General features: G+C 42.8%; 1 protein-coding gene across 1 annotated transcript in view; it reads left to right on the plus strand.

The window, feature by feature from the left end:
* The window catches only part of USP43 (ubiquitin specific peptidase 43), a 750,310-nt gene that overhangs the window by 345,294 nt on the left and 382,622 nt on the right, over positions 1 to 22,394 (plus strand). Inside the window, exon 4 of the mRNA XM_069200325.1 lies at positions 1,655 to 1,747. Within this exon, the coding sequence (XP_069056426.1) occupies positions 1,655 to 1,747 (93 nt within the window). The remainder of the gene's footprint in view (positions 1 to 1,654; positions 1,748 to 22,394) is intronic.

Consider the following 22,394-nt stretch of genomic DNA (forward strand, 5'->3'; position numbering starts at 1 on the left):
GGGTGTGCTGGAAAACTGTAATTGAACTCCACCTACAAGGGTTCCCAGATTTTCCCTCAAACAAATCATAAAGATTTTAAGGGGATCAATTTGCTTCTGCACCTGTTGCAAAGACACTTAGAAACAACAGAGTTCCACAGTCTCACTGTTTTTCTCAACATCTCCTGCTACCCTCTGATCTGTTCCGACTTTTCATTTCAAATGACAGTTGTATGTTCACCCGAAACATCTGTATTTCTAGATGTCATGACTGTAGATTCTTTAAACCCTTGTAAGGAATGGATCGTGAATTGCATGACATGTTGGATGAGTAGCTGTCACTTAAAATTGAAGGTTTCCCTAACCTAAGGTGCCTAGTCAGGTTTAAATGTAAAAAAAGTCTTCCAAGAACACACTATTTCACTTCCTAGTAAAGTGAAATATCTACAGGTTCTTATGGATGTGACCTCAACTTCAAGAGCTAACTTTTGTATGGCTTCTATCTGGAAAGCTCATACCTCCTCTCCTCTGGCGGACAAGCAGAGCAACATTGTGGTAGAAGCCATCTTAATTCCTCAGGTTGACTATTGCGGTGTTTTCTGTTGTGTCTTGCATCAAAAACAGCTTTTCAGGCTCCTATGGCTCAGAATGCTGGTGTTATGGTGCTAATTGAAGGGTAATTGTTATATTGTCACAAATTATTTTACATATCAGAATAGAAAGTGTGTTAAAGGGATATCGCCGCAATTTGAAATTCTCCGAATATATTTGTTATATATATGACGTTTCTTATTCTGTTGCTCTCTCACATATCCTGTGTCTATTTTTCTAACTAAATGATTTCTTCTTAGCAAAAATGTTAACGCAAACTAATTCTATAAATATGTAATTATTTGAAATAACCATTTTCCTTGAATAATTACGTATCATAGCTACATGCTACTATATTTTCTGGTGTTTATATGTATTTGTATAAATCAGTTCTCCAAAACACTGCCTGATGCAGTGGCCAGGTTGCTATCTTTGGACCCTGGAAACGTCAGATTTAAATTGAGCAGTAAAATGTAACCTAAACACTGCATGGCATTTTATTTACATTACATATTGTCTCGTACAGTTCCCGATTGAATCACGTTTTCTAGTGCATGCATTACATCCTGAAAAAGGCTGCAGGAAATAATTGTGCCAAATCAAAATATTTACTGCGCTTCTGTGACAAACCGATAGATGCCCGTTATTCTTCAATGTATGTTTATTTTCATTTTACTCTGGGTTGTTTTTGTCATCGGTGGTGTGAATGTACTTACGTGTGTGAAGATCAAAATATTGCGTCAGAAAACTGTACAACTTTGAGTTGGGTACATGGCTAAACAATAGACATGGTTTCTTTTGTCTCTTTAACAAACATTTGTTAGAAATTGTTAAAAGAATACTGCAGATATCACGAGGAGCACATTGGGTCTCATGTTGAGATCAGTGGGCTTTATCTTAGCATTAGGATGCTGTTATATTAATGAGAAGTATTGTAGAAAAGAACAAAGGTAAATTGAAGTGCTTGCATTCCATTTATTTAACTTTTTTATTTTTTGCTGTAAACCCAAAATACAGAACTCCTTTTGGTAAACCTGAACTGTTTATTTTAGTTAACTATTTCTGTTATTGTTTTCTGTTGTAGGTCCTCACTGACCTGTCCTCACTGTCATAAACAGAGCAACACCTTCGACCCCTTCCTGTGTGTCACCTTACCGATCCCACTGCGTCAGACGAGGTAGGTTGCACCCGATAACACAGGTAGTACGGCTCTCTTTTTGTTGGTTACGTTTGTTCTTTAATTTTTGGTGTATAGTTGGTACGTGAGGGGCTGGTTGAGCAACCTGGCAAGGTGAGTGCTTCCTGTACCACAGGTTAGTTGCAGAAGAAACTGTTGTAGCTTTTATACGTCTTCGTGGGCTTTTGGGCCCGTTTTGTCTACTTGTTGACTACTTGCTAGTATGCCCATTAAGAAGAGAACTAGCTTCTGGACAGAGTTGGCCTGCGAGGCAAAAGCACCCCTGGAAAAACGTTCAAACCAGCCCCCCTTTGCTTCTGCTCCACACTCTTCATCCATCCATCCATCTTCTGTCTCTTTTCTTTCTCTCCTCTCTCTCCCTTTGATCACTCGCCATCCACTTTCCCTCCTCTAGCGCTCTCTCTCTGTCTCCCCCTCTCACCGAATCTGCTGCAATAAAGTGACAGAGGCCTCAGCATCTGCCCTGGGACTTGAAAACCAGCCTCCAAAGGCTACAGCCCACCGGGAAAATGCTCAATGAGATAAAAGGCCTATCCCCCCCTGCTCCCAGGGCATGGATGAACCGGTAACTTCTTACAGAGAAGACACGTTTCTGACTTCTGATGTCTATGATTCGCATTTGAAAAGGATTTGATAGTGAGATCCTTGTGCTTCAAGTTCAGCGTGCGCTCATCACTGTACGTCATGGATGGAGCTAAAGTGTCACTCATGAAACTATTCTAATAATGTGGTGTATTTCGATTTAGCATTTTTTAAATGTGCATTAACTAAACGAGTACGTGCAAAAACCCATATTTTGTTCAGTTTCTGCTGCCTGCTGCATAAGGAACGTAAGACATGTCAATGCTCCTTTTCGAGCAGCGAGCCTGGATCTTGTAGCTGCCCTACTTTCTTCTGTCATCACTATAGAAAGGAAGCACTCAGGGTTTTCATTGGAAATCTGTGTGTTAGTGTGTGTGTCTCGATAAGAGATGCCTCCGTTGTCAGGCCAGTCTGTGCCTCTGTGGTCTGTGGAAGGCACTTCTGTTGTGAGATCATAGTCTTTGTCTCCGTGGTTTGCGACAATCCCCTCTGTTGGCAGTTCAGGGTATGTGTCTGTGGTAGATAAGAACAATGTCTGTTGACAATTCAGGGTATGTGCCTCTGCGGTCAGTAAGAGGCACATCTATTGTCAGCTGAGCATGTGTATCTATGACAGTGAGAGGAACCTCTGTCGGTTCATGGTCTGTGCAGCTATAGTCAGTGAGAGGCACTTCTGTTGTCAGTTCAGGGTATGTGCCACTATGAGAAGCTCTGTTGTCAATTCAGAGGATGTATCTTTATGGCCAGTGAGTGGCAGCTCTGCTGTTAGTTTGGGGATTGTGTATCTATGGCACGTGAGAGCTCCTCTGTTAGCTCAGAGTACGTGTCTGTGTGGTCGGTGAGAGGCACTTCTATTGTCAGGTTACAGTGTGTCTATCTATGGGCAATGAGAGGCGCCTCTTTTGTCCAGTCAGAGCATGTACCTCTATGGTTAGTGAGAAGCACTTTTTTTGTCAGGTCAGAATATGTCTCCCTAGGGTCAATGAGAGAAACCTCTCATCAGGTTAGAATGTGTCTCTATGGTCAATAAGAGAAACCTCTCGTCAGGTCAGAATATGTGTCTCTATGGTCAATGAGAGGAACCTCTCTCATCAGGTTAGAATGTGTCTCTATGGTCAATAAGAGAAACCTCTCGTCAGGTCAGAATATGTGTCTCTATGGTCAATGAGAGGAACCTCTCTCATCAGGTTAGAATGTGTCTCTATGGTCAATAAGAGGAACCTCTTTTGTCAGGTTAGAATGTGTCTCTATGGTCAATAAGAGAAACCTCTCTTGTCAGGTCAGAATATGTGTCTCTATGGTCAATAAGAGGAACCTCTTTTGTCAGGTTAGAATGTGTCTCTATGGTCAATAAGAGAAACCTCTCTTGTCAGGTCAGAATATGTGTCTCTATGGTTAATGAGAGGAACCTCTCTTGTCAGGTTAGAATGTGTCTATGGGATATGAGAAGCACCTCGTTTGACTTGTCAGCCTAATGGTTTCTGCGGCCAGCAGAAGGCGCCTTTCTGATTAGAATTGTACTCTATAGGATTCTCTAATAAGAACCCTATTCTTACACCTCCTAGAAATGTGTTACACAGTTTGAAAATGCCACATCATAAAAATCAGATTACAAATCCTGCACTTAATCCTACACAAAGTACAGAAACCATTTTGCACAAATGTTCCCTTCGCTAGTTCAAGGCACAGACGTCCTCCCAGGATAATTATATGTTCATTATATGAAGGTAAGCAAAGAGCTTAACAATAAAATATGTATATTTGTACTACAAAAATAATGATAGTTCTTAAGCTTTTGTAAACAAGATGCAGCCAGCCAAGTGAGCAGTAGTCATTACAGTAATTAAGGATGTCACTTCCTGAATAATAGACATCTGAGATAGGCGCTGTGCAGCTAATGATGAATGCCGCCGCCTCTGGAGCCTCATTAGGCTTTTCCACCGTATGCCTCTTGTTCACTTGTGTTACTGTATTCCATCTCGGACTCTATGCAGAGACTGGAGGCGGGGCGGAAGTGCGCAAGGCAGGTCTTCTGTGAGTTCATCCCTCCCCAGCCCTCAGCGGCATGGCAGGTGAGTGATTGAGGAATGGCTGCTTCCGCCACTCTTCCCAGGGTATGTTTTAAAAAAACACTTTGGGATAAAACAGACATTATTCCATGGAATGTTAGTGCGCTAATTTACCCGTGAAGTGGAATTGGAGGATATGCATTTCACAAAAGGAATTCATGGGATACAGGTTTAGTACGACAGTCCTAATATTATAAAGCTTTCCTTTTGAAAAACAAGAGATATATATAATGCAGTTTACAATGTAGGCTCTCATTATAGTCGTGTATATAATGCACATTTCAGAGTGAAGCCTATAAACAGTCATATGTACTATACAAAATGCAGTTTACTGTGTATGCTCTAAATATAGTTACACACTGTAAACTGCATTGTATAAAGTATATGCTCCGATTAGTCATATATACTGTGTACATTACAGTTTAAAGTGAAGGATCTAAATACAGTCATATTATATTCAATGCATTCTACATTGTAGGCTTACATTCAGTAGGAGATAGTTAAAACTGTGGAGAAGGGAGATTTACACTTACATTTCTAGGACAAGTGAACAAGGGCTTCCACTGCTCTCGCTTACCCTGAGTTAGTTGAGGGAGGAAAGTACAGTTGTTTCCATAAATCCTTCATGGGCAAGGCTGGCGAGCAGTACAGAGTAGGGTCATGGGCGTAGCTTGGTCACTATGATTGGGGGGAGGCGGGCTGTGAACTTCAGATTTCCCCACAATCACTGACATATAATGTTAAATTACATTATACGAAAAGCAGGGTGCATGAGAGGGCCTAAGGGCAGTGGAAAGGGAGAGGAACGTGGAATGGTAGAAGTACTAAGTGACAAACACAATATTTTGTAAATTATTCAACATTTTTTAGGGCTTTAAAACATAGATGAGAGAATGTGTATGTTTTTGTCAGTGTGCGCATGCCAAAATCACAGATGAAATCCGTCAGACACCTCACCATACCTGACTGAAAGTACCTGTATCCAACTGTTCATCAGAAAATGCATTTATTAAGGGGGTGTAACACCACAAATACCCAGTGAAGCTATGCTGCTGTCTAGGGCGGGTTTCATTGGCATCTCTTAGTCTAGTGAGCAGTATTTAGAATTGCTTCTCCAACTCCTTTCTGAATGAGTGACCTAATTAGAGAGAATGGCTTCTACTATTCTTTCTTGAGTTACTGACCTTTCCAGAGGGAATGAAGCCTGCCACTCTTTCCTGAGTGAGTGTCCCCCCCACCACTTGGAGAGATTATCTTATGCTGCTGTTTCTGGAGCCAGTGGCCTCTGTAGAGAGAATGACGTATGCTAGTCTCCCTTGAATTGGGTGTTTGAAAGGAAATGTGTAATGTACATCACACATGGATTTCTCTTAGGTTGTGCCAGTGAGTGGCATAGATCAGGGTCGCTTCCTGTTCCTGCACAGTCATATAGGTACATATATATTTAAGTGAACAACACTGCTTTGCAATGAAATTTAGTTGGACAAATTAAGGTACAGTGTCTGTTTTTCTGTGTCACTTCCTGGTACATTTAGCAGCTGCTTTGTCCAGGCATGAGCAGCGGAACAAACAAGGCTAAGGCATGGGCCCCATCAGGCCCTCCTCTTGAGATGCCGCTGGGCACCTTGCTAGAAACAGCCATATCAAACAAGCACCATCCAGCTTAACAATCACTTTGGACAGGAAAAGGTTTAATCACAGGGGAACTTGGAGATGAATGCAACAAGCAAGACTGCCTTTGGTTCTCTTGGGTAGTGGACCTAGGCACTCTAGTGCTTTGCAGTGTGACAGAAAATACAAAGAATTAACTCCTAGTGCCAGGTGATGTAAATGTAGATGTTCTCTAACCCCTCCTAAGGATGCTCCTTAGTTACCTGATCTGTTGAAGGCCTCGGTAGTCAACAATGCTGCAGAAATGGTAGGATTAAAGTCCAGCCATCGTCACTCTGATAGAAACTAAGGCAGAACAGCTGTAGAAGGAATAAGTCTTGCAGATGAATGGGAAGCTAGGTCTTCCACGGAGAATGGGTTACAAAGTCAAGCACAACGAATGAATAACTTCAAGTTTCATAAGGGAAATAGTAACAAAAGTTTGCATGTGATGTAGAACGCAGATGTACTCTTCTGTTCATGACAGGAAGCCAAGTGCATTCATGGTCTTTATCCACTGGTCACACCACTGACTCAGCGATAGTAGTAGCTGTTACACTTGAGGGATGAAGCAGAAAGCAAACGTAGGATGAAAATCCAGGGTCCTAGTCTGCAACAGGCATTGCAGTCGAATTTAAGCCAAAACAAAAAGTTGGAACATCAGGGTCGCTACACAGTGTAAGGCACAAGTATTCTAATATGGTAATATGGTGTAGAGGGCTACTAGTGTCATATTACTGTTGAGAACCAGTCTTTCAAAGGATGAATACTGTTATACTGAAGATTTACAAACATTATTCCTTGTCTGGTTTCCATAACCACATTAACTGCTAGTCCCGACTGTGCACTTTCCAAAAGCTGTCTGAATCCCCATCCACCGTCATCGATGGCAGCTCTGGGGAGCTCGTGCTTTGAGTTCCTAGATCCACGGCATCTCTCATGGTGAGACATGACGCAGCACTTGGGGTGATATAGCTTGCATTACCACTTGTTCCACCCACAATCCTATGACTCCCTTCTAATGAAGACATGTATCTAATATTTATAAAGTGCAAATACACATGATGTTTCTTTTTGCTCTAAAAAAAAAAAAGTTAGGAGCAAGAAGAAATACGGAGTCACCCAAAGGAAAATGATATATGTTTATTTTTTAAGTTTATAAAGTAAACTTTATTGAAAGAGAGATAAAAACAAATAAAATATTAATAACAGTTACAGTACCATAAAGCAATTATGCATTACATACAATGAGATTTTCCACAAGATAGTATGACATTATTGGAAACTTATGGAAAGAAATCAGGGAGAGATGAGGAAGGGGGGAAATATAGAAAACATTTGTCATATTGAAAAAAATAGTATAATAAAAATGAATTAGAGGTATCACAATAATGTGGAATAATGGCACAAATAAATGAGTGAATCATATGATGACACTTAATTTGAACCCAGCTAAATAACTAGATAAGCTAAGGGGGGTTTTACCCTTCTTGAGTAAGGGGATGACGTAAATTACCCACTGAGGGAGAGGAATCCAAAAATTTGTTACCAGTGACCAAAGAAATTCTCTCTTAATAGCCAGGGAGACTGGGGTGACATAGTTTGTATCCAGTATACGATTGTAACAAAACAATACCACCATGCTTTATAGGAGATATTAAGAGGATTTTTCAATTTTTTTGTAATTTGTTGAAGCGCATCAGCAATTAATAAGTTTACAATCTGTATACTAAAATCTCAATTGTTCTACGTGTCCGAAAGGCTACCTAAAAAGAGGATAGTTAAGGAGAAAGGGATATGTGGTGAAAAATACGATTCATTTATGACCGGACTTGAAACCAGAACTGATTGAGATACACATATATAGAATATGCAGGCACTCAAATAGCATATGTTTAAAAGTGGAGCTTAAGAGCAGTGACATGTTAAACATGTTGACCGAAAATTAGTGTGATAATTTATGCAAAGCACTTGGTGTAATAATTAGTCGCTTGTATATGAAAAACCATGCTTGGGTAGCATTAGCAGCACAAGCAGTTTTGCAGATCTTTAGACATAAGGAAAGTGAAAAAAGTTTGCTTTCCAGGGTAATTCTAGTGGTGTCTTTTGTCTGGGTTCAGAAATGGAAGTAAGCTGAGAGTATATTTTGGAGAGAGATGTTAGTACCTAAGTTTGTAGATATGAAGGGTTGGATATTGAAGAGGTATTTGCATGTAAGGAGGCATATGTTTTGGAGATTGTTCAGCTTAAAATGTGGTATTTGAGTTTATATGAATTAAAAGTATTTAAATTAAGATTGGGCCTGTGCGAAAGTGATAGGGGCATGGTTATGCATTAATTAATGAATCCATAACAAATCTTGCTCTTGCCAAGATTTCCAAAAGATCGGCTTATTATTCATTTTAATGTGCCACATAGAATAATGAAGAAATTGATCTAGGGTAGAAAGGTTAGAAATAAAAACAGGTTGTAATAGTCTACATGCTTTTTTGAGGATAGAAATTGTCATGGATGCAGGTCTGTGGGTAAAATACAAACACTCTGAAAAAGAGAATGGTTGAATGAACACTAATTCCTATTCTGTCCATAGCGGTTGTTCACATGTAGAATGGCTACATTGTAGTGATGGGTTCAGTGTTTTAAAAAGGTGGCAGCAAGATAAGCTTGGAAATTTGAGAAATGTACTCCTCCTGCATATTTATTGAATTGAAGCTTATTGAGAGACGTACAAGGTTTTTTTATTGTTCCATAAGAAAACCATTAACATAGAGTATAGTTTTTAAAAAACTGAAGATGGGATTATAGAGAGAGAAAAGAGGATTATAGGAACTAATATCATTTTAATAGAGTCTAGCCTACCCCACTATGAAATAAATAATGGATTCCATCGTGATGTAAGGGTATTTAGGGTTGAAAATAGAGTGTTAGCATTAATTGAGATAGTGGGCCTCATTACGATTCTGGCGGTCACTAGACCGCCAGACTTGCGGATGGCAGTCGGACCGCTGCCACTATATTGAAACCCTGGTTTTCGGGCCACGAGGAGACCGCCAGCTTCACCAGGATCAGGGATCCCGGCGGTCTGGCGGTAGATGGTGGTCCCAATCCAGCAGGGCAGCGCTGTAAGCAGGGCTGCCCAGGGAATTCGACCTCATTCTCCGCCAGCCATTTCATGGCGGAAGCACGACCATGAAAAGGCCATCGGCGAACAGGTGCGATGGGCCCCAGGGGGCCCCCTGCACTGCCCATGCACGTGGCAGCACCCCCTTCCCCCTGGTCAGCACCCTCACAGTGTTCACTGTCTGCTTTGTAGACATAGCAGCATCAACTTTCTGCTGAGCTTCACTTCACTGAATCAGCGGGGGGGATAGGAGAGAGAGAACCGTGTCCTGCTCTTCTTTCTTTTCCCCTGGGTGACTTATCAGCAGCAGCCTGTCACAGAGAAAGGCAGCCTTTACAATTGCAAGGGATTCATAGTGAGGTCACCAGACGTCCTGGTCCCCAGGAGCCATAGAAATAGAAAAGCAAGCAGTAAGTTCTAGCTCCAGGCAGGGCTCTGGGTCAGTCCCAGGTTCTTCATGATGTCTGAGTCTTGCCCAGAGCTGCGGATCAAAGCATACTGCAGCTGTGTGTGATCTGGCCAGCGAGGGTCGATACTGAAGCAGTACTAGATTGTATGGATCCTTCTCTAGTGCAGCGGACAGAATACTGAGCACCTCGTAGCCCTGTCTTGGCTCTGGGTGGAATCTAGAGACAAGGTGGAGACAGCAGCCCCCACCTCAGCAGCCTGTCTGAAGACTGTGCTATGATGACAGTCCTGCCCTCTGGGCGAGATAAAGCCTGCAAACTATAGGTAGGTCAGTCTCCTTATGGGCCTTCTAGGTCTCTTCCTCAGGATCTATGCTCACAGCAGCAAAGTGTTCAGATTTGTTTTCAAAGCATTGCTTTTTTATACCTGGGGTACCTTTCGGTTTATATCAGAAAAGCCTTTTGGAGTTTAAAGTTGGATCTGAAATGTTTGTCTGCTGCTCCCCTCCAACAAACTGAAAACATGTGACACAAACTCCCATCAGGTCTGAAAATGCTCAAACCCCATGAGCATCATTACAAGAGTTTTTGTCAGTAGGAGGTTGTCAAAGGCTTAAGCCCTGGCTCCTGTAATGGCTCTTATAAGATGCTCTCTTGCCAAGTGCTTGAGCATGATTGGTCTTTTCAGGGCTGTTTAGCAGCATGGAAGTACTCTTGCAGATAGCCTATGCCCAATCTGTTCCTTGGCAGGAGTTGCTGTTCGCTGGGTCACTGTGCCCTATTGAGACAAATTACTGTTATTCCAGCTCAGAATGTACAGCATGTGCAGTGATGGGTGTTAAACCTTCCAACTAGTGCTACGACCTGGATTTGAATGCTGCCGACACTGTGCTAAAGAATCTAAACAGATCCCTCCAATCTACCCATTTCCTGACTACTTATATAAGGATGAGTAATATGAGGGGCCCTTACTGGCACATAAGGGTACTTCCTTGCATTTATAGAGTGCATCTCTTCTCTTCACTGTTGCAAAGTTAGTCCTATGAAGGAGTAAGGTTGCTGTGCTTACACTTCTGAAAGTAGGAAACCTGCTGACTGAGCTCAATAGAACACTCTAAAGTTATCATTGGGTATGTACTCTGTGTGTTATCCTGCTTGACTGGTTGACTGGGCCAACCCTACCGACACTGATCAGCACAGCTGGCACTGCCCAATTTGTGCACAGACATGCCTCTATCCATTACAGTCAGTCTGCTAAATTGAGGCTGTAGCTTTTATCTGGAAACCCGGAGATCCTGCATCCCTCCTCCACTGGAAGTTGGACGTTTAGGAGAACCCAGCACAACTCCAAATCTCCAGGAGAAACTCAGGACAAGGACAGCACTGTTGCACATTGCTGTGTGTTTAAACAAACATCAATTGGCACTTAAAAAACTTTGCACTTCTCTAATATGGAGATGGGCATCGGAGTAGTTGTGGTTAGGGGTCTGGGACCTCTTAGCCCATTTATTTCTGAGTTCTAGCTTAGGTCTCTCTGGAAAAAAAACATGCCTAGTTTCCAGCTATATTAGCCATCCTTCTCTTGGTATATTGCGCCATTGTTTTCAGGCTGCTTAGGAACTAGGAAATCGTTTGTCCTTTTCACCAGAGCTCATTGCTATCACTTTCGCGACTACAATATTGGACGCGTACTGGCAATGTTTAAAGGCTCATAATGGTACTTCACCCTCCCAGGCCTTCAAATCACACATTATAGGTGCACAGATGAACTTACTTACTTAATATTAAAGACGTCAGACAGACCTCATAGGTCAAGTGAGGTTTGCAGCGTGGATTAGCAGACATGGCTGTGATAGCCGGACTCTAGCCAACCAGGAGGTCCAACTCTGGAACCAGCAACTGAAAAGTACCCCAAATTGTTAAAGCCCATTTTCAGTTCGAGAAATTAATCAAAACTTAACTGTTTAAGAAGGTGCCTGGCTAAACTTTCTAGTTTCGCTCATGTGTTCTTGTCTCTTGCTTGAGTTGCCCTTGGTTGTAGACCTTGAACCCTGAAGCGATCCTTGAGATGGCCATATGCAGGGCAAGCAATACAGACTGATATAACGTATGAGTATAGCAATACCTTGCCTGTATGTAGTATATCAGTAGTATACTGCCAATTGCCTGTGCCTCCTATTGCTTGAAAACCCTTTTAATTGCTATACAAATCTAACTCAAACTATAAACTCATACATTGTCTAGTGCTTATTACTTGTCTTCTCAAGCCTTGACTTCTGAGACACAGGGTGGCTTTAGGGCGGTGTGACTGGTGCGGCTCCACTGGGCACTGACCTCTGGGGTTGTGGGTTGGGGGGATCACTGTGTTTGGCAATTACTTACAAATTAAGAACACCTGCTGCAGAGTTCCTTGTAGCCAACTTTTAGGCAGCAATAAAAATGTTAAGAAACCTCTTGTGCCTAATGTTCCTGCTAGAGAGATCAGAGTTTTGTCTAGTGGCAGTTTTGACTCACAGTAAAGTAGCACAGAGGGTTAATATGCCTGCTGCAAAGAACGCGTGCCGTACAGACCTGTATTCTGTGTGGATAGCTGAGTGGATTAATGCTTTTGTTAAAGATCATTTTGTTACTGCAGTTCACAAGATACAACCCTAATATAGAACAGTAACAGTTACGAACTGTCATCAAAGATCTGCATGCACAGTATATAAAATATGTTAGGATGTTGTTTTCTTCTCAGACTTTCATTATCTATTCCTAAAGTAAAAAACAAAAAAGGTTTGTTTGGGTAGATGTACATTCTTATTTATAAAGTCAGACTTTATCAGAGCTTTAAAGCATATTAAATGTGTAAGAGATGGGCTATGGAAGGATGAGGGACACTTTTTCCCAGTTGGTAGCGAGGGAATCTGAGGAGGTCATTGGAGACTGTGGTAAAAATGATTGTTGCACCGGGCGCCACCAGCGCTCCAGCCGGCCCTGCTGGAGCATCAGTGGATTTCTCATCTCACCCACACAGGATGGTTGCCATTGTCAACAGAGATGCCGAGTGGAAAGGAACACTGCACCTGAGGCGGAAAGGGTTGCAGTGGCACCTCTTTTGTCTTCACCAGGTTGGCATCAGTTTAAAAAAAAACTTGTAATTTTATATAGCGTGGACATTGCCCGAAGGCATCGGAGGGCTTTACAACACACAGAATACAGGGTTACATCAGGTGACATTAATAGTAATTCAACTCGGGTGTTTATGTAAATGTATGTATACAGGGGTTACTACAAGAGACAGTTAAACCAATAGGGCAGAGGACATGAACAGTTAAGCGAAGCCGATCAGGGCGCTTTGGAGAAAGTAAATAAGTCTTGTCAAGGGTGAATTAACCAAGATGTCTGTCAAATAGGAAGAGCTTGAGGTCCTTTTTGAAGGTTGCTAGGCAGGTGGTTAGATGGAGTGAAGGAGACAGAGAGTTGCAGATTCTAGTGGGGCTGTCGTAGAAGGACTAATTCATCTATCGTTCTCGTCTGAAGGTGGGGGGCTTCCAGGAGCAGGGATTGGGCATTTCTGGAACCCCTATGTGCTCCAGAGATTTTCAGTTTCTTGTTTAAATAGGAAGGTGAGGAGGAATGCAGTGCTCTGTGGATGACACAAGCGATTTTAAATTGGGCTGGCTCTTCAATGGGGAGCTGGAGAGTTAGCAAGGTAAGGGAAATGTGGTCAAATTTCTTCAGATCTAGGACAAAGCGTGCTGCAGCATATAGCAGTGCTCTCAGTGGGCCTAGGTGAACTTTGGTAATGCCTGAGAAGGGCAATTCCATAGTATAGTCTAGAGAGATCGAGAGGCTGCACCACTGTTTTGAGGTCTTGTTCCAGATTCACTTGTCTGATGCCCCAAAGCTGCCTAAGTTTGTATCATGCACAGTTGGTCATGGCTGCTATGTGGCTGTGGAGATTAAGACGATGGTTCAGGGTGATTCTGAGTGATCTGGCACTCATGGCAGTGGCAGGGCAGCCTGCGAAGGCGGGAAAGTTGTCCATCCATTCTTGTACATGATTTTTTTTATTTTGGGGGTGAGATCAAAAGAAATTCTGTTTCACTTGTGTTTTAAATGGTGGTTAGACATCCAGTTTTGAATCTTTAAGAGTGCATTTGAAAGCAATGCAACATCCTACGGGGATGAGATTTTCAGGTATATTTGGGAATCGTCAGCGAGGAGGTGGAAGAGAACCCCAGAGTTTCTGAGAATCACACATAGTGGTTTTAGGTAGAGATTGAATAGGGTTAGGGTGAGGATCGAACCTTGGGGGACACCTTGGTGAATGCTGACTGGTCTTGAGAATGAGTTGCCCATTTTCACAGTTTGGGAATGGTTGGGTGGGTAAGAGGAAAACCAGTTGAGGACTATTCCTCCACATCCCATGCATAGTTCAAGAATACAAAGGAGTTCATGATGGTTGAAAGTGTCGAATGCGGTGGATAAATTCAGGAGGCAGGAGTTGTTGGAGTCAAGGATTCTAAGGGAATGATCAACTATTTGGAGGGGTCGCAGTTTCTGTACTGAGACCCTGACGGAAACCTGATTGGAGTGAGTCTTGGAGGTAGTTTGTTTGCATGTGTGTGGCTAGTAGGGACGCTGCACAGCTTTCAATTACTTTGCCAAAAAATAGGAGTGTGGAGACCGGGCGGTAGTTGTTCAGGGTCTCTGGATCAAGATGTTGTGTTTTATTTTTTATTTTTAAAGAGTGGAGTGATTTGACCAATTTTTGTTGTTCGTGGAAGAGGCCCAGATTAAGAAATGAATTGACCAAGGTGATCCATATGGGACCCACAAGGCAAGAGATGATCAAAGCACTAACATGGCTTATGCGTTATTCTGCAGTAGCCCTCTGAAATATTGAAATGAATCTATGGAGGGCAGGAAAAAATATGGCATATTGCAGTTCCTTGACTGGGGGTGGATGAGGAGGCCATTTAATGGGCTATGAGAACTATTATTCTGCTAGGTTCTGGGGAACAGCGGCTCCATTGTTGTGGCAACTCCGTTCCTCAGTGAAGTGGCAGATAAGTGCGCAATTAACATACACGCTGGTTAAAGTGTGGGCGACGTGCAAAAGAGAAGGGCAGGCTGATGGCTGGGAGCCTGGGATAATTATGGACTCTTGGTCATAATCCTGTGGCATTAACAAGTGAAGGTCCCCTCCCCCCCCCCTTTCCACCACCCCTCTTTGAACCAAGGGCTTCTCTGAAGGAGGTTTAAGAACAGCCAGAATAGAGAGATTGGTTATGAAGAACGAGTGTTTTTCGTCTACTGCTGCACCGTTTTTTCTTTTTTTGCTCTCTAGAAGTGCAGCTCCTCTACTATGTTCTGTCATGTTAATTTGTGTTATGTTATCTACGTAGCACTTCAAGCCACCCCAAGATTGCTTCAAAGAGGTAGGAGAGACCGAAAGGAGATACCAGGATAGCGGAAAGGAAGGGGCAATATAAGGGGAATGGGAAGGTGGTCCTGTGGATGGAGCGGTCTTCCGCAGAGTTCTAGAATATCTAAGGATGGCGGGGGGGGTGTAAGGTGAGCTGCAGCCTAAGGCATCTGGTCGGTAAGGGGGGGGGGAGGGGGACAAAACAGACGGGGAGAAGGAAACCACAAGATACAATAGGATAGGGGAGGAGGTAAAGGTCGGGGTCAGAGGTCACCGCGAGAGAGACGAGGTTAGTAGGGAATCATGACTCCCAGTTCGGAAGATACCAGAGCAGTCAAGTGGTAGCTGCCTGGAGGGAGGGTGCTGCCCCCATGCCCTGCTTTCACTTCACAGCACCTTCACTCTAGGCCTTGTGTTGAGCCGCTCTGACCACATCTGTATTGATCTTCGGGCTACGAGTTGGAATACCGGAAATGCTAACCCATCCCCATATGTATGAGATCGGTACATTGAATATTATTGCATTGGATAATAGTTACACAATTTCATATAGAATTTTCAACTGAAAGCACTGTGTGACCTGCCATATAAGAAGCAGATTATTATTGTGCCAATCCTAACACTTTTCTTTACTGGGCGAGTTTGTGTCCCTGATTGACGGGCACGAGGGGAGGTAGGAGTGGTGCTCTGGATTGGACGTTCTTTGTTCCTTTAGGCACATCCTCTAACATGTCCTTTTTCAAACTTCTTTTTCCTGCTAGTTCTTACCTGTGTTTAGAGACAGCCCCCCTTCATCTTCCAGACAAAGGTCCAACGTGGAAAATGATCTTCTATCTTTTGGCTTCGGTGCTGGATAAGGATTTGTTGCATGCACCATCGGTTTTCACTGCAGACAGCAATGCTTATAACCCCCATAATTCCTCTGATATCGCAGAGTGGGTTAACATTTTACATATTGTGAGCTGCCATGAGCCTATATAGAATACTCCTTGGTTGTCATTCACAACTTTTTGGGCCTCATTAGACGTCAGCTGTTAAATCACGATGCAGGAATTGCAATTGCAAGTGGTGCAATGTTTATTTCATTCAGTAATTACCAGGTGCAGAAAAAATTTAACTCTTCATTACATTTGGGCAGATCAAACCTGCTGGAATTTAATAATGGGAAAAGGTCCTGTATTCCCCAGGACATGCGGACATGCAAAATCCTCATGTAATTCTCCCAAAAAGTCGTAATAATGCTTTAATCACTGCATCCGATAAATACTGAACACCTTGGTGTTGGATTTATACCGACTGGAATAAATATTGTTCTACTCATAATCAGGCCCTATTCGGTGTGTAATGTGGTCTGAATAAGACATCTCAGGCTTGACTCTCCACCCCTACCGACAATATATCAAGAGAAGTGGTGCCAGTCAGGCAGGAGATGTCAGGTTAGATCTCCCAAGACAAGTGAGTTTCAGCAGGATCAGTGCTGAATCTCAGTGAGCTAATTGTTTAAGCATCTGGTGAAGATTTCCTTGTGTTGATGTCAGACCTGTCAGCTCTTGGTATGGGTTCCCCTGGCTTTTTGCTTCTGACCTCATGGTTTTGATCCTGTGCTGAATTTCATTTTTGCTGGGTTTAGGACTTTGGGCACTTTACCACTGCTGACCCGTGCTAAAGTGCAAGTTCTCTCTGTCTAAATTGTATTGATGATTGGTTTCTCCATGATTGGCATATTTAATTTACTTGTAATTCCTTAGTATAGGGCAACATGTGTGCCGAGGGCCTGTAAATCAAATGCTACCAGCAGGCCTGCCGCACTGATTGTGCCACCTGCATGAGTAGCTCTGAAAACATTTCTCAGGCCTGCCATTGTAGTGTCTGTGGGTGCAGTTTTAAACTGCCATTTAAACCTGGCGTGGGCACCCACATGCCAGGCCTAAACCTTTGCTTTTACTACATGTAAGTTACCCCTAAAGTAGGCCCAACGCAGACCCATGCAAAGGGTGTGGTGTATTTAAAAGGTAAGGCATGTACTGGTGTGTTTTACATGTCCTGATAGTGAAATACTGGTACATTTAGTTTTCACTATTGCAAGGCCTATTTCTCCCATAGAGTAAGATGGGGATTGCCTTGAAATATCTTTTAAGTGCAATTTCTCATTGGTAGCAGATAAGATCTGGATTTGGGGGTCTCTGAACTCAATATTTAAAAATACATCTTTGATGAAGTTGTTTTTTGAACTGTAGGTTTGAAAATACCACTTTTAGAAAGTAGCTACTTTCTTGCTTAACCATTCTGTGCCTCTGTCTGTCTGTGGAATACAGGTCTGGATGACAGTTGGGTTGTTTGTGTATTCACTCTAGACAGTCACACAAAGGGAGTAGAGGTGTGCCCTCCGTGTCCTGATGGCCCATCACAAGGCTGATGGATCTTCCTGAGCTAAACTAGTGGGAGGAGCTGATACTTGCACCTGAATAGGGCTGTGCCTGTCCTCCTACAAAGCAGTATCCAACCCACTGGAGTGTGCTGGGCCAGGGCAGGGAAAGGCAGGGTCTTGTACACTACAAAGACTTCTCTTTGAAGTTTGCCTACTTCAAAGACAGAAATGTGTATAAGTACTGAACCTCTCACCCCACAAAGTTTGAACACTTATGGACTGAGGATATCTTACCAGGAAGAAGAGCTTGGATGCTGTAAGTGGGACTGCCACTGTACCTGTTGCTTTGTTGTGCTGGCCTGCTGCTTCTGTTCTTTGAGCGAAAGGACTGTACTTTACTTTCTACAGCCTGATTCCAAAGGTTCTCCAAGGGCTTGGACTGTGTGGGCCTCCTGTTAAGAAGGCTCAGGGACATCAAAGACTTCATCTGCCAGCACCTTGGCTCTCTTGCTGAGAGTCCTGACTTGCCATGTGGTGCCAAATCCAGTTCCTGTACCCTTGGGAGTGAGTTCTGCTGTAACCAAGAAGAAACAAGCACATCGTCTCCAGAGTAACTTTGAACCAGCACCGCTGTCAAACTCCATGCTGCTGCCTGCACCAGAGCCATGGTCCCTGCTGAGTGCAACAACCGTGACTGACGACACAGGTTTGATGCTGCTGCAGCGCCTCCAAAGTCCCACCACAACATGAGTCCCTAGTGTTATGTCCCTGATGTCCGGGACACCCAACTCTGCCGCAGCACCTGTGGCCCTGTGGTGGGATCACAACACTGCAAAGTTGACGCCTTGCATCTTGACCTGCTGGAGTCATCGACCCCACCGGGCTGTAAGGAACTGACACCTCACCACCGATGCTGCATCACCTCCTCTGCAACCATAAAGAACTGATGCCTCCCCTCCTCTGTCTAGCAGTAAGGAACCAATGCCTCACCCCAGGTAGCAGTAAAGAACCAACACCGCACAGGCTCCAGTGACGCCTCCCTCACCCGACTCCGACATCTTTGTTTCCTCATTGTTTTCCCAGGTGCTGTACCTGGGGTCCGTGCGACTCGGTGACTGGCCCCCACTCGCTCAGGAGTGGCTTTCGACTGTTGGGAACAACTCCGTCAAGACGCTGTGATAACCTCAGTTGGAGCTATTGTGTTTCCAAGTGCTTCACTAAGATTTAATCTTTGATAATTCTTATCTTTACTTGTGTATGTTGGAATTTTGTTGTTTTGGTCTTGTTTTATGCAGCTAAATCTCGTTTTTTTCTAAATTGGTGTGGAGTACTTTTGTGATGTTTTCATTGTCTTCCTGTGTGTGTACAAACACTTTACACATTGCCTCTGAGATAAGCGTGACTGCTTGTGCCAAGCTACCAAGTGGGTGAGCAGGGGTTATCTCATTTGTGTGACTCCCTTACCCTGACTAGAGTGAGTGTCCCTACTAGGACAGGGTGCAAACCACTGCCAAGTGGAGACCCCATTTCTAAGAGTTTGTATAACTGGATGGAAATCCCAGCGGTCCAGTGGATCACTTACAAAGGCAGCATCTTGGACAATTTTTAAAACATCTGCTGCATGTTCAAAACTTTTCAAGGAATAAACAGGAAGTGGGGAATGAATGAGCCAATCAACACAAGCCAGCATTGCTCACACTATTGAGGGCTCCAAAAGATGGCATATTTACCAGAATGCTCAACTTCTTTGGACAAATCATGGGAACAATTGAACTCCATGGTCCACCAACCAGTGAACACAAGCTGATTCCACATTGGATTTGTTACTCCAGTGACAAATTACTTTTTAAATGAAATTTTATTTTGAATAGTAAACCCTGTAATGGTGGTTTACTGTGTTATGAACCAATGGACAGCTAAACCATTTTTACATTCTACTGCTGAATATTTGATTGCCATATTCCCCGACCTGACTTTCTCCTAAGCAGAATCAGAAAGCTTTACAAATCAGTTTTTGTTTCATCTCTCTTGTTTCATCATGCCGTGTATATTTATTTATTGCTCTTATTTATATGGTTTAGGGCTATCTTTCCCCACCCAGTATGTGAAGTATGAATTAGTTTCCTTTTTGACCACAGATAAAGATGACCCTTGCCTCTTGATATTGCTGGACTTCTTAGCTGCCTTCAACACAGTTGACCAGCCCACTCTCATACACACCCTGGAGTCTCAAATGGGATTCACCAGCAGTGTCTTTAATTGAGTTTCCTCCTACCTTTCTAATCAACACCAGTTTGTTCACATGGGCACCTCCAGGTAACAAAAGATCCCTTAGGGTTCCATACTTTCTCCTGTCATCATCAAGCTTTATAGTTAGCCACTTGGTGCCGTACTCGGATTACAGCATCAAGGTTCACTAATATTCCAATGATACACAACTCTTCCTTAAGGTCTCAGACATCCTAAGTCTCAAACACTACTTGTATATCATCCACACCTGGATGTCCAGAACCTACCTGAAGCTCAACCCAAACAAGACAGAATTCTTGTTTGCTAAGAAGCAACAAACAAGAAATAGAACAAACCTGTCTGTCACATAAACCTTGACAGCTTTGAGCTACAACTTTCACTGCACGTCAAGTCAATTGGATTCACCCTAGACACCAACCTCACGCTCAAGAAACACATTGCCAAAAAACACAAAAACGGCCTGATATCAGCTCTCCCTTCTGAAGAAAGTGAAACTGTTTTACACCCTGCTATGTGGCCTCCCCAACTCCACATTGCTCATTAAGGACATTCACACATTGCAGCGAGTCTCATTTAAGGCCTGATGAAATATTATATCATCCCTATCCTATGAAACTCCATTGGTTTTCCTCAACTGCCAGAGGAGTAGATGGGAGACAAAAGTATGTAAAATATGATAACCACAACACTAAATATGGTGTAAAATCAATGAGACCCTAAGAATTGGGCTGGTATTGAGTATGTATGAGGAGTCTATTGAGTCCCCAAGTTACACAGTTATGCCACTTTGCATTATTACATCAAATGGTGCCATTCGCGCATTAAAATAACAGAATGTGAGCAGCTTATTTGCTTTGCTTTTGTTTAAATGCACACTTGTGCCAAAAATTGAAAGGAGCGCACCTTTTGAGCTAAAATATAGTACAAAAATGACAGATTTGCATTCTGCTTAATTTTACCATAATTTCATGTAGCTAGGTGAATGCAAATTACTCAAAATATGCATACCCCTAGCGCCTTCCCATTGAGGTGGAATTACGGACATTGACAGTTGCACTGGCTCTTTGTTGTCTTTCCTTGTGATTCCGAAATACTTTGCTCACCGGTAAGCTTCTTAACTAACTCTAGTTTTCTATGTACACTTTGATTTGCTAATTTAGTACATCACACTTTGTTGGTCATTAATTTTTTTTCAGCAGTGATTAATTATGACTCCTTGATGTAAGTAAATGTTTCAAGTGTGAATCATAATTTTCTTCCCTTGACCCGAGTATTCGGCCATTTTTAATTTTTTGATGGACTGCATTTTTATTTTTTATTTTGTTTGCCTTTGGGTCCCATATTGGTTAGTGTAATTTATCTTCATGATATCAAAGGAAGTGTGCCATCCCTAGCTGAGTAACTCTGCCCCCATTATCAGCTGCCTTAACTGCCTCATATAGCCTATTTGTTAAGTAATACTTTTTTCTATACTCTATCCATAGTACCCATAATGTCACTGAAGAGGACTTGCATCCCAGTGTTCTGGTGGTGAATTCAGCCTTGAACGAAAAATGGTCTCCGAGTCTGTTGAATGATCAACGTCCTTGACTTGTATTTAGTCTCGGATGTGGATACTACTCCAAGTTTCCCCTGGTGATGCAGGTGAAGGTTCCACAACTGCAACAGTAGGGCCTCCCTGTCTGGAACTAGATGGCAATGTGGACTTCAAGGAGAGGAGTCGAGAGTCTGGGAATCTAAGCAGTGAAGGATCACCAAAGACTAGGGACCAGGATAATGAGTGGAATCATGACACTTTAGGGTGATGCCATGTTCTTGGGCCCCTTGCCAGACTGTAGTGGAATGGGGCTTCCGGTGTAGCAGTATGATACTCCTGTCCCTTCCTAGGCCACTAGTCTACCCTTGTTATAACAGTGATTCTCTGGTTCATTTGACAGATGTCGAGGGGAGTCAGTCTCTCTGGAGCCTAGGGCAGTGTTTGCCATACTTTTTAAAACTACGACCCACGTTTTAGTTAGACAGACGTTTGTGTGATACATCGCTTTACTGGACATGAGGCAGGCGATTTTTTTAATGTAACTAAAGCATTGTGTGGTGGCACACTGTCGTTTAGTGACAGCAAACTTTCCATTGAAATGGCCACTAAATTCGCACAGAGGTATAGTTATATTGATAAAACTATATTGCACTCAAATGATAATTAGAAGAAATCTGTTTCAGTGAATATTTATCAATTGAACATTACCAAGTAAAATGTCTTGATTTGTTTTGATCTTAGCCAAATCCTTCCTTCCATCACACTTCAGAACTGCAAAAAGTGTACTTCAGTTTTGCTTTCCTGACTTCAGAAGATGTACTGTTCATTCACATTTATCTACATTTTGTTGTGTTACAAAAATGTACATCCTATAGTCTTTCCCTTCACCGTTTCTGTACCCCACCAAGATTGTCACATAATTCACTTTGGTTTATTTTTCTCTGACTGCAAAGGGCGAGGAGTTTGCAAACCCCAAACCTCATGTTAAAAAATAAAAGCAGCAATTTGTTAGAAGACATAGCCTGACATTTGCCCTCTGTCTATGAAGGGCAGCAAGTGTGTCAAGATAAAAACAGAAAGGCATCTTTATTTATTGCTTGTTCTTTCACGACCCAGACCCATGAGTGGATCGGGACCCACAGTTAGGGAAACACTGGCCAAAACGCAGGTAGCTTGATTGTAGCCAAAAGGAAGGCTGCTCGTCTGATGTCAGGTGAAGATGACCG

Source organism: Pleurodeles waltl, chromosome 7 (genome assembly GCF_031143425.1).
Source record: "Pleurodeles waltl isolate 20211129_DDA chromosome 7, aPleWal1.hap1.20221129, whole genome shotgun sequence".
NCBI lineage: Eukaryota > Metazoa > Chordata > Amphibia > Caudata > Salamandridae > Pleurodeles > Pleurodeles waltl.